We start from the raw sequence: 13,014 nt of genomic DNA on the forward strand, positions 1-13,014 counted from the left end.
AACAAGGTAGTGATGCTAGAGCTTTTAATCTCTTAGCTACTGACAGTGTAGTATATCAAAAGGCAAGGAAAAGGACCATTTCTGATCTTGCATAATTTCAAGAGGTGATTCTCAAGTAAATTGTTCCAAGAGTGAATAATCTTATCTGTTCAAAAAAATTTTAAAATAAAATATGCATTTTAACTTGGCCTGAATTTGGCTCGCCTCTGCTTCTAAGCGTGATTAAATTCTTTGTTGGTTGCTTAATTTTAGAACTTGATATATTTAGAAATCTCTTTACTGGGAGAATGTAAACAATCACTTTACATTTTCTTAGAATAACCCAAATAAGCTGTAGTTTTCTACGGGGGGACAAGATTTTTTCTTGTCCATATAACTCTTTTCCAAGTATTTTTCCAATTTACAAGATAATTTTTTAAAGTGTAAACAATGAGTCCTAACTCATTGTATTTTGACTACTACTGTTGTCACATAGAATATTAATATTCTTTTTTTCTTGACATTGTAACTAAAATATGACTTTTTAAAAAGCTGAAATTGTATATAAGGTCTGAAATTCCATGTTCAGCTGCATGCTCAAAATGACTCCTGTGTCCTTTTCTGATATCAGAAAAATCAATACTGTCTCATGGTTACTTAGGACCTGTTTTATGAAGTCAATCTGATTAATAACTAGCTCTTAGTTCCATCAAGTATTTCATCTTCATACCAGTACCATTGTTCATTCTCACCTAGTTTGTATTCTCATTTTCATTATGCTAGTTTGTGCGGACTTTGGAGTAATATTAGGAATGTATCTACTGGTGTGGCACAAAGAGAAAGACTGAAGCTTGATTTTTTTTTTTGTGATCTGTTATTGTTTTGGGGTTGTATGTGTAAACTGGGACTTTACCAGCAGTGATATTCATCACAGTTGCCAGTCGTATGAACACAATGCATGCAGAGTCCTGGCTGCTAGGGCACCTTGTGTCCACACTGCAAATGGTGCTTTAGCAAGTGCCCTTGCATATGACTTTCACCTTGATTCTGCCACAAGGGAAATGACTTTGAGCTCTCCAGCAGCACAGTCAAGTGCATCTTGTATGATTCTGAGTAGGGATGCAGGAAAGACTTGGACCAGAAAGAACCTCTCCTGCACACTGAATTGGTAATGTAGATACAACCCTTGACATTTCTTGTTTGTGCCTACTGGTACCCTTCTTTCCCCGGCAAAGCATGTCCAGTTATTCTTGATTAAATTTTTATTCCTTAATAGCAAAGCTGCATTTTTTCCCCTCTCTCTACAGGTTGGTCATGATTTGTCTAGGAGAACATAGCAGACCTCATTCTCTGGAAGGACTGAATTACTCTGGGTACGTAGGGGTTAGGGCTGTCCGTCTAACTTTCAAACAGAATTAGGGTTTTTCAAAATAATAGTATTAGTGTTTTTATGATTTTGGTGTAAAGTTGAGCACATGTACTTCTTTTACAGAGTGATTAGTTTGTTTGGACCTTTCCTTTTGCAGAGACAGAAGCAGAATAAGATTAAGACTTAGAGTAGGCTTTAATCATAGAATTGTTTAGGTTGGAATAGACCTTTAAGATCATCGAGTCCAACCATTAACCTAACACTGCCAAGTCCACCACTAAGCCATGTCCCTAAGCGCCACATCTACACATCTTTTAAATACCTCCAGGGATGGTGACTCAACCAGTTCTCTGGGCAGCCTGGTCCAATGCTTGTCAAACCTTTTGGTGAAGACATTTTTCCTAATATCCAATCTAAACCTCTCCTGGCACAACTTGAGGCAATGATACAAATACTATTATAATAATCCTGTAGGGTATCTGCAAGTATCTTGAGGCATGGATTTAAGAACAGAAAAGATAGCTCTTACACTTCCTTAAAATAACTTTAAAACTTGATCTTTCTGTCTCTTTTATCCAGAGTCACTTAAGGATGCTGAGGCTAGGGCCTAGTCTTGTGATTACACTTCAGCTTCTGTTTCATTTTGAGGTTAGAGCTAGAAAATGACAGTCAATAAAATGGGTGTCTTTTCTAATTGTCTAGTTACCTTATTTCAGTATTTTTGTTGTAGTGATTCCTTGATGAATCTAAATTAACGTAAATGACACTTTTTCTTAGTGGTTTTGATAGAATGGGACACTGAAAACAAGGGTTTTTCAATCTAGCTCACTAGTCATAGATCCTATCTTTTGGTTACAGAATCATGTGTGATTTGTTGCTTAGAAGAAGGTTGAAGGAACCTGTCCAAAATGGATAGAAATATCCACATAAAAATTTTGTCCCTAGATCTTACACAATGATTATGTTTAATTTGTGCTCAGAATTGCAAACTTTTAAATATTTGTTCTCTGCATCTATATGCATTTCTGGATCCCACTGAGTTTCTGCTTTTACATATTGTGACAGTATTTCAAGCAAATTTGTGTTTAAAGAAAAAAAAAAAGCGGAGTTATCCCCAACCTTGGCTAGTAGCTAAAACTTAAAACAGTGATAGGAAAAGCAAATTTCATGTTGCCTACACTGCACGTTCATGCTCTGCATTCTTGCCTATGGGACTCCTACTGCCTAGCAGCAAGTTGTGTGCAGTGAACAGTAATTGTCAGCCTCAACATAAAGAGAGATTATAAACTGCTTTCAAAGAGGACCAATAGGAAGAAAATGCATAGCTGACTTGACTGGGCAGCTCATATGCCTACTGCAGGAGTATAGAACATGGCTGCTGGTGATGGCAGTGTGGATTGCGTTCATTGACCTAGGACACTTATTCCAGAAAGGGAAGAAGCAAAATTACTTTCATTTGTAACTTTTACTATTAAAAAGATACTTGAAAGCATTACTTGTTTTTAACCTCTGTCTCAATAATATTTTAAACCTTTAATTGCACATTTTGTTCAGTTTCATAGAATCATAGAATCATTTAGGGTGGAAAAGACCCTTAAGATCATGATTTCAGTCAAAATTGACGGAGGTGTAGAGATTTCAATGGTGTTAAGCGCCTATATAGTTTTTGAAAAAACAGTGAGTGTGAGGATGGAAACCTGAATGAATGCCTTCACTGAGAGGAGGCTGGAGCCTCGGAGCCTTCAGGCTCTTAGGTCTTCAGCTCTGGCTGAAATGTGAATTCAGCTGTTATCTTCCGTTTTTCTTGGTCATACACCTTTTAGCGCATGGGATCTTGGAACCAACTAATGCATAAGTTCTTTAACAAGTATTTAGTGGACTTAGAAGCAACTTAAGTACCAAAATATTTCAGTGGGCAGTCAGGAAGTATTCAGGGGATCTGACAGTAGAGTGCAGGGAAATCATGGCATGTATGGAGAGGGCACTTGCAGTTACTGCCATGAAAGGCATTGGGATATAGATACAGATCTGTAGAAAAACAGGCTTGCTTAATTCTGTTACAGAGTAAATTGCTGTATCTTTATTCTCTTCACTGTGAAGTACTACTGCATCTGGATGTATGTCACAGCAGTTTTAATAATTAACCACAGTAGAAATTGTTTCAGAGATGAGCTTATCTGAACTCACATTAATCTGGGTTTCCTCATTCACGTGTTTTCTCCTTCTGTTTGCTGCTTCTGTTATTTCTCATTTAGCTGTGGTGTATTGCTGTGGGCTGAGTGTTTGCTGCAAATCCACTGTTGGATTCAGCATTTTTTGGTTTCCATGGTAATGAACATGGCAAAAAAAATTCTTTATAAAAATACGATAAAAATAGGCCAATTCAGGTTGAGCAAGAGCTTGTCTGCTTCTTTTTTAACTTAGTAGAATGTTCTTGATGATGAATGTTCATGAGGTACTCTGGCACTTCAGCCGTGGAAACTTGATTTGCAAGGATCTGGAAAAATCATAAAGCTCTGCTATTGTTAATTAGTTATGCATTTTAATTGCAAGTGTTCTGATATTGTTATAGAATGGATGTACATGGGCAAGTTAAATGGAGACACTTGCTGCTGACAATGGAAAAAGTACTAAAGATGTCACAGCCAATGGTTACAGAAGTGTAAAAGGCTGGCTCTATACAGGCTTTAAAGGTACCTGTGTAAAGGAGCAAATCTGAAGATTTTCTTTCAGTTAATGCATAAAGAATATTGACTTTGTTTCCTTATTATAAAACTAAGGAATGATGAAAAAATAAGAAAATGACAGTGCTGTAACAAAAATTTTTCTTGTATCTGTGTTGCTTCTGCTGTATGATTACTGGTTCCCATATATCCATTCAAAATCTTTTTTCAGTATAAACGTACAGTAAAATAGTGCATGTTAACAGTAAAAGCAATTGTTAATGTTAAATACTGCTTCTTTATAATTTTACTTGTTCAAAGTATTATATTGGAAACAAGTTAGCTTATGGACTATTAGTAGGTACTAGGGAGATACAGGCTGCATAGCTGCTCTTTTCTCTAACCCTTTGTTCCATGTTTACGGCTAAGCAACAACAGTATAGCTTGCATTGTAGGAGAAATACTATTTATCAAAATATTTTCAAACTGATCTAGGGGGCAGGGAAAGAAGAATTGGTGTAATGCTAAAATCTGGATCTCACTCCACCCATAACACTTTATTCAAACATCCACTCTTGGAAAATAAACAAACAAAAAAAGTCAGTCCCCAAAGCTACCTATTAGAATGTCTTTGAATATTCAACAGTTCAAAAGCATTTTTAAATAACCTATTTCCTTCTGTCATCTAAAGAGCTAAACTAATCTGTTTTCTTTCTTTTGTGGATATGTTTTGTGCCAATATTTCCAGCTGTTTCCACCATTTCAAATCTGAAACTGTCTATTGTTTCACAAAGCTATGGGTGCATGTCAAGTTCAGTTAACTGTACTCTGTCAAACTTTGTTTAAAAAGCCTTTCAGTCAAAAAGAGACTTCAGAAATAGTAAGAGTTTTAAACAGATTGTTGTAATGCAAACTGGCTCTAGATGTGCAGTGAAATACATACAGAAGACTTAGGATGAGAATGTTTGCATGCCTGGGTCAGTAAGAGTTTTCCTCATAGATATTCTACAACTTTTTGTTATAGGCACTCCCTGATAATGCTTAATTTAACTGAATTTCTTAGAGCAATATAGAAGCTTTCAAATTCTGCACCTTAAATATGGATTTAAAATTTCACTTGTGGAGCTGTTTAGTGTGTGGATAATACATAAACTAAGCTGGTCTTGAGCTGGTACACTGATGTCAGAGGAGAACAATGAAATGGAAGTATCAGACTTGCAGAAGAGTACACTGTGACAATATGTTTAGGTTTAAACAATTACAGATAATGAATGGTAAATGTCATGATGTACAAGTGTTAGTGAAATATGTTTTTAATTAATACTTTGCTTTGTGTCATATTTCATCCCTTGAAGCCAGCAATACCCTCAAGATGCTTTAGCCTGTTTATGGAACTTCTCCACTCCCTACTAATTATCTGTAATTACTACTTTGCTAAAAAGTTGGAATTGCTTAGTCTTGTCCTAGTATCATTTGTTACCCATATATTTAAAAATGTAACTTAATTTTAATTCAAAGTAAATTTTTTCACATAAATTTTTCTGAAATTTCTCTTTCATTCTGAGGCAAAAGAAAACCATGGGTTTTTTTGATCTGTGTGTTATTCACATTAGTAGAAAATAGTTTGCATTCTACCAGAAAATTATTTCCTTAAAAACAAAACAAAAAAAGGAAACGTTTTGGTAATAAATATTTGGAATTGAAAGTTACTAGGCCATTTCTGGCTTCATTGGCAATTTATCTCTGGATCTCCCTACTCAAGAGATCACTCAATTTTTCCATACTTTGGAGCTAGAGTTCCCTATTCCTTTATATTTTCTGTTGACCTTTTTTGTATCTTGATTAATTAAAGAATATAAATAATTTCTGCTTAATTTTAAAATATTCCAAAGTGTCTTTTTGAAACCCCTGTTTTCTTTTAGTATTCTGAAAGAAGTCTGTCGTTTTGTTTTGTTACTCAAAGTGCTTAAACTTCTCTACAGAAGTTTAACACATATTACTTTTCTAAGCGGGCTGTGTAAAAGGATCTTCTTTTTGATTGCAGTCATGACAAACTAAAATGACAAAAATTACTAATTTAAATAATATAGAAGTGATAGCTATGATTTTAAGACATCTGTGTGTGTTAGTAATACAATTCAGATGTATAATGCTGATGAATACCCTGAATTTCACTGATGCATTATAAAACAAGAATAGAAACTGAAAATTTTCTTCATCTTTTTTATTAAACTTCTTGAGGAAATTATTAAAAAAAGTCAAGTTGTATTGCAGCACTCATCTGGATCTTCTTCAACCACTTAGACTTTTGCATTCTTGACAATTTTGAATTCTTGAATCCTGGAGGAGACTGAGTTACTGAGCACAGTATCTGGACTGTCACATCTTATTTGAAACATGAATTTATAGACACATAGATAAATTTGACACAGTGGAAGGGTTATTTCAGCTTTTGTAAAGGAAAGCTTATGCATTGCAGAGCTAATTGTTGTTTTTTACAGAGTTAACCGGCATCTTGTTTGAGGTTACTGAAGCTGATAACAGCCTATTTGCATAATAAGATGTTTCACTGAAGCTTTTACCAAAGGTTTTTTTAAGGAAACCGAACAGATTCGGGATAAGAGTAAAGACTTACCAAAGTAGATTATTTGTTAGAAGATAAGAAACAAGGTAAAGTGCATGACCAGTTTTCATAGCAGTAAATCACCAGTGCAGTTTTGTGAAGATCTGTGCTGGGACCTGTGCAGTTCATTTTGTCATAAATAATTTGGAGCAGGAAGTGGAGATACCCTTTTTTTTTTTCCTGGGTAGTAGAGATGAGGGCTGACTAAGAAGGTTTGTAGAAGGATGTTATGATAAAATTGATAGGTGAGTGTAGATAAATGTAAAGGAGGGCAAAAGGGTTGATTAAAGTTTTGAAGTAGCTTCCACACATGAAATGACTGAATAGATGTTGATCTCTTTACCTGTGGAAAGATGTGGGAAGAGATGTGGTGGAGCTTTTTGAAGGGCTGAGAAGGTGGTTTTGTACTCCCTTTTCTGTCAGAACAACAAAGCATGTGATGAATCAGATGCTCCCTGATGCAGGTGCTAAAAAACCCCCCCCCACCTGCTATTCAAAAAGTAATTGGGTGAATTCAGGATTCCTGTAATTCACTGAGGACTGTTAAGGCAGTCATTTCTGGTTCAATGTGTCCCTCGGACTCCTTAATTTAAGGATTTCCTAAGCTGGGATAATAGCTTTATATGAGGCCAAGGGAGTATTCTCAGAAACTAAGAAGATATGGTTGCCTTGTTCTTATTTACTTACCCTTGACTATGCACTGTCAACCTCTACTAGAGACTGGATACTGCGGTAGCCAGCCTGTGGTCTTAGCAAATATATCCATTTTTATGAATGACCCTATCTTAAATTATCCTTCCTTTTTACATGTAATTCATGTTTCTGGATGGACTGGTAATTTAGCAATGTGAAAATAGACTAGAACTTTCTTATCTTAATCAGGCCAATTCATCTTGAGGTAGTCCTGTCTGATAAGCTCCCAGTTCCTGCTTTCACACCTACCTGTGTTTTGGCTCGAGAGATTCTGCTCCCTACTCAGTTTTCCGTTAATAGGATTCTTATAATCACTAACTATAGGAAGCCAAACTGCTTGGGAAGGGTATGTTGAGAGAAGAATGCCTCTTCTAGATGAATAAAAAGTGGACAAGCTTTTTTGGTTTTCTGTTGATTTTTTTTTAATCTGAAAGGCTCATGGAGCAGCATGAAACTTTGCTATTTTGTGTGCAGATAACTGGAGAAAAATATAAAAGGAAACATGTAAGGAATACAGAGGTTCTTAGTTACTACCATCCTTTTTTGACGCTGCAAAAACCAAAACAGACAAGGCATTTGGAGAGTCATGCTTCTACAATTTGTTAACTTGTTCCCATACTCTAAAAGTTTGTCACTAGAAGGTTGATGATTTCTTTTGGTGAGGCCTCAACTCCATCAAAATTTTTTTTATACATGTAACCTCTCATTGATTTAGTTAACAACATAAAGGTGTAGCAAGATACTCACAGCACCTAACTGAATTAATTTGTAGTTATAAAGTGTTTATTTACTTCTTTAACACTTTGCTGGATAGCTAGAACTTGGCATAAGCTTCTTGAAAGGGTTTTATTTCTGATCCATCCTGAACCTACCTACCTAATACAGCATGTATTATTCTGGACAGGACTGTTGAGATGTAAGGTTTAATTAATGAAAGAAAACCTGTTGTTGCTTAAGTATGATTTCTTTATGACTAATTAAGAATATTTTTTTAAATTACTACAGTGTACAGACTATGACCTGGATTATGGAACTGAATGTTTGCATCTGGCTCTGAAATACTGTAACACAAATGCCAAACTTGTTGAAGGAACAGCTGACCTCTGGAAGGTAAAGGCAATAATAATCTCTATTTACATGTCTTTTAAAATTAATAAAATTTGCATATAACTGTAAAAATTCAGATGTGTTTTCAGTTGTAATAGTTAGGCTTTTCTCTTCCAAACTTCAGAATTGTTTTGGGATTATCATGAGCTTTTTTTAGAGCTCATTGTTGTAGACAGACTTGGGCAGATGTTACCTGAGATAATCAATGAAGACAGTATTTATCTGGAAGTAGGAAAACTAACTAGGTACTTGAATAACCTGAGAATCTGTGAAACTATAAATCCATAATCTCTAAAACTAAGAACTTTCTTTGAGATGAGCTTTCTCCTGCTATTTCTATATCTTTTGTCTATTTTCCTCCACTTTTCCTATGAGGACATCACTACTTCTCTGATGCCAAATACCTGGCTAACAACAGTTTTTGATTTTTAGAGCCGTTCATTACATTCAGTAACACTGTAATATTTAAGACATCTTCAAACAATCTTTTAAAATTTTTAAACATCATTCACCTTGTCTAATAATCTGTAGGTTTCTGACGACTGACAAAGCAGGTGTGTATACAGGTGCCAAAGGATATGTCCTTGCTGCTTAAAAGTATCCCATTTCATTGTTTTGGATGGTGGTACATTATTCTTTCTCACTAACTGTCATGTCATGCAATTTTTAAGTGTTTCCTCTTTTTTTTTTATTTTATTCATTACCACATTGAAGGATCTGGAAGCAACTCAAATCACTCCATCTGTCTTTTGACAGTAAATTTCCTCCAATGGGACACGATTTCTAATAATACGACAATAAATCTTACACTGAAAGGTAATTTCCTGAATCTGCAGCACAAATTTCCTGTGCAATTTAGCAGCAAAATTTACTTGTGTTGGTTGCATACAGCAACTTCTTTCAATATCTTTCTGGGGACATAGTCTTTCTGAAACAATGTATTGTCTGTTTTCCTATTCAGCCTTCTAAGGGACAGATTATGTTATGCATATTTGCATTACATCACTCTTTGGATGGTTTCATTGTTCTTATTGCAAAGCATGGTACTTACATGAAGAGTAACAAAATACACCCATAATGTTAGTTTAGTTCTTTATAATATTTATTTAGTTCTTTACTATCTGTAGATACTACTGATGCCCAGCAGATGGAATGTAGTCTTTTGACCTGGAATGACAGAGTAATTAAGCCTGAAGGAAATATCTAGATGTCATCTGGTCCAACACCTTGCTGAAAGTGGGGCCAGGTTAGTTAGATTAGGCTGTGCGGGGCCTTGTCCAGTTGAGTTTTGAGTGTCTCCAAGAATGGAGATTTCACAGACTCTCTGGGGAGACCAATTCCAATGCATATCTCCCCGTATGGAAGAGACTTTTTTCATAATATTTGGTCAGCATTTCCTTTGCACTGGAAAGGATGAAAGGCCAACAGAAAGACCTGCGAGACGTCCAGTTCACTCTTTATGGCCATTAATTATGACCCTTCCCCACCCTTCATCTTCTGTGCTTCGGGCTGAACAAACCAAGTTCTCTCACACCATCTCAGCAGCCCTCTGCTGGGCTTTCTCCTGTTCCTCATTGTGTTATACTGGGGAGCCCAAAACTAGAAAACAGTACTCTGGTGTGTTCTCAAAAGTGCTGAATACAGGGGAATAATCCCTGTATTCCCTGTAATGAAGTCTACTTCCATACTAATACAGCCCAGTCAGTTGGACTCCTCTTTTGCACTGCTACACACTGCTGACTCATGCTCAGCTTGTCCAGAAGGTCCTTTTCTGCAAAGCTGTTTTCTATATTCTGGCATCAGTATGGACTGCTGCACAGGGTTATTCTGTCCCAGATGCAGGATGCTGTATTTGTGTTTGTTATATTTCACAAGGCTTCTGTTAGCCCCTTTCTCCAGCCTTTCAGGATCCCTCTAAATGAGTATTGCACCCTTGAGCATATGGAATACTTTCCCATTTGTTGTCATCTACTAGTTTGCTGAGGATATTTCCCCTTTCCCAGGTTATTAATAAAGATATTAGACAGTATTGTCCCCAGTATCAGCCCCTGAAGAACAGCACTAGTAACCAGCCCCCAGTTATACTTCAAACTTGAGCTTGTGCACATCTCTGTTTTAAAAGAGAACTGTTGAAATGTTAGTGCCACTCCAACATTGTTGGTGAAATGAAATCCTGATACTGTTAACTTTCTAGCCTGTGGGACCCATTGCAGTACCACTGGACTTTAAAGAGGCCTGTAAACACATGGAAAATGATAACACATGAGGAGTCAATTCCTTGTAGGTGCTCAGATACTGGACAGAGAACTTTTTTAGCTGGTGGTATACTGGATAATATCATGGAGAAGGAGATACAGGTAGAAAAGCTGAAAATACTGTGTACCAGGTGAAAGAGTCTATTGGGTTTGTGTGGCAAGGTTTTGGTAGCAGAGAGGGCTACAGGGGTGGCTTCTGTGAGAAGCTGCTAGAAGCCAATGCCAGCTGGCTCCAAGATGGACCCACTGCTGGCCAAGGCTGAGCCAATCAGCGATGGTGGTAGTGCCTCTATGATAACATATTTAAGAAGGCGGAAGAAAAAAAAACGCTGGACAACAGCTGCAGAGAGAGGAGTGAGAATATGTGAGAGAAACAACTTGGCAGACACCAAGGTCAGTGAAGAAGGAGGGGGAGGAGGTGCTCCAGGCACCGGAGCAGAGATTCCCCTGCAGCCCATGGTGAAGACCATGGTGAGGCAGGCTGTCCCCCTGCAGCCTGCAGGGGGGTTAGTGGAGGTTAACGGTGGAGTAGATACCTACCTGCAGCCCGTGGAGGACCCTATGCCGGAGCAGGTGGATGTGCCCAAAGGAGGCTGTGACACTGTGGAGAGGAGCCCTCACTGGAGCAGGTTTGGTGGCAGGACTTTGGACCTATGCTCAAGCAGTCTGTTCCTGAAGGACTGCACCCCGTGGAGCAGTTTGTGAAGAACTGCAGCCTGTGGGAAGGACTCACGTTGAAGTTCATGGAGGACTGTCCCATGGGAGGGACCCCATGCTGGAGTAGGGGAAGAGTGTGAGGAGGAAGGGGCGGCAGAAACAATGTGTGATTAACTGACTGCAATCCCCATTCCTCGTCCCCCTGCACTGCTCGGGAGAGGAGGTAGAGAAATCAGGAATGAAGTTGAGCCAGGGAAGAGGAGAGGCGTGGGGGGGAAGGTGTTTTAAGATTTAGTTTTATTTCTCATTACCCTACTCTGATTTTTATTGGCAATAAATTAAATTAATTTCCCTGAGTTAAGTCTGTTTTGCCTGTGATGGTAACTGGTGAATGATCTCTCCCGTCCTTATCTCAACCCATGAGCCTTTTGTTTTATTTTCTCTCCCCTGCCCAGGTGAGGAGGGGGAGTGATAGAGCGGCTTTGGTGGGCACCTGGCATCCAGCCAGGGTCAACCCACCACAGAGTCTGTGTTGACTATATTGTGCAGTGTGTGACAGTAGCAACAACACCTGTTTATGTGCAGATACTGTGCTGCAGGCAGTGCAGAGCAGTGAGTATGCTATATATAGTATACACAAAGATGCTGGTGCCATGTCATTAAAGTTCCTATACCTTCTCACATCCTATTCGCTGTCTTATTTTGTAGCTAGAAGTCATTGGTGTCTTCTGTGCTTTGTGAAGACATTCAAAGTCAAAGGTGTAAAAATGATGAGGTCTGTAAAATAGTAAATTGCTTCTGCAGCAAATAGTCATATCAGATTAGAGGCTACGGAGGAAGACAGCTCCTTTCTGCTTGAGTAGCACCCTGGTATTGGTCACTGTCCCGGGGTGTTTGGCGGGTGACTTGGAGCAGTACCATTGAAGAGAACACTCATGCTCAGTCTGTGCAGTTTGATGATGTGCAGAAGACTGCCAATTTTCTCAAGTCATGCTTGCCTACAAAATGGTTAGGAGCTATTGCTGTTTGTTACTGCTGCTTTTTGCTGCTTTCAGAAGCAAAATTGTCTTTCCTTAGCTGTCCTAATAATGTAATTTGTAATATGTTCTTGTTTTTTTTTTCTGTAAGGCTTTTCAGTGCTGAGATAAATTACATTTCGTGTGCCAGAACTGATGTGCTCCCAATGGCCGCAGTCTTATTTTTTCAACAAGAGAGAAAAAGATATTCTATCCAGATAAATGAGAACTGAAATAAATAATCATTGTTCAGTTGAGGTTTCAGAGGATGTCTAACAGAAAAACTGTGGTCAATTAACAGGTGGAGAACATTTCTAAAGTTTCTAAAGTCCAAGTATTACAAACCAGTTTCACCCTTGACTCTTGGAAAAGTAGATCTGATATTTGTAAGAATTCAGTTTATTTATTAGGTGCACAACCTACATAACATTGAATGACTCAAAGCAGTGGGAAAAAGTTACTTATATGTGCATATATATCATTTTCTTGAATTAACTCTGATTATTCTGCCTGAGTGCTGTCTACTTATAGTGCATTAAAAAAAGTAACGTTTTGAAGTCACTTACCATTGGAGCTAAAGCAAGAGAGAGTTTGTTTACTTTCTAGTAACAAAATACAAAATTAAGGTTGTTCTTTGTAGTGGCAACAACCA

The 13,014-nt window shown here is 37.6% G+C and overlaps 1 protein-coding gene across 3 annotated transcripts in view; it reads left to right on the forward strand.

The window, feature by feature from the left end:
• CRPPA (CDP-L-ribitol pyrophosphorylase A) overlaps positions 1 to 13,014 on the forward strand; it is a 133,871-nt gene that overhangs the window by 33,692 nt on the left and 87,165 nt on the right. For all 3 annotated transcript variants that reach the window (XM_076331398.1, XM_076331397.1, XM_076331399.1), the window contains exon 4: positions 8,333 to 8,437. In XM_076331398.1, the coding sequence (XP_076187513.1) occupies positions 8,333 to 8,437 (105 nt within the window). The remainder of the gene's footprint in view (positions 1 to 8,332; positions 8,438 to 13,014) is intronic.

The sequence above is a fragment of the Aptenodytes patagonicus genome, chromosome 2, assembly GCF_965638725.1.
Source record: "Aptenodytes patagonicus chromosome 2, bAptPat1.pri.cur, whole genome shotgun sequence".
NCBI classification, from domain to species: Eukaryota; Metazoa; Chordata; class Aves; order Sphenisciformes; family Spheniscidae; genus Aptenodytes; species Aptenodytes patagonicus.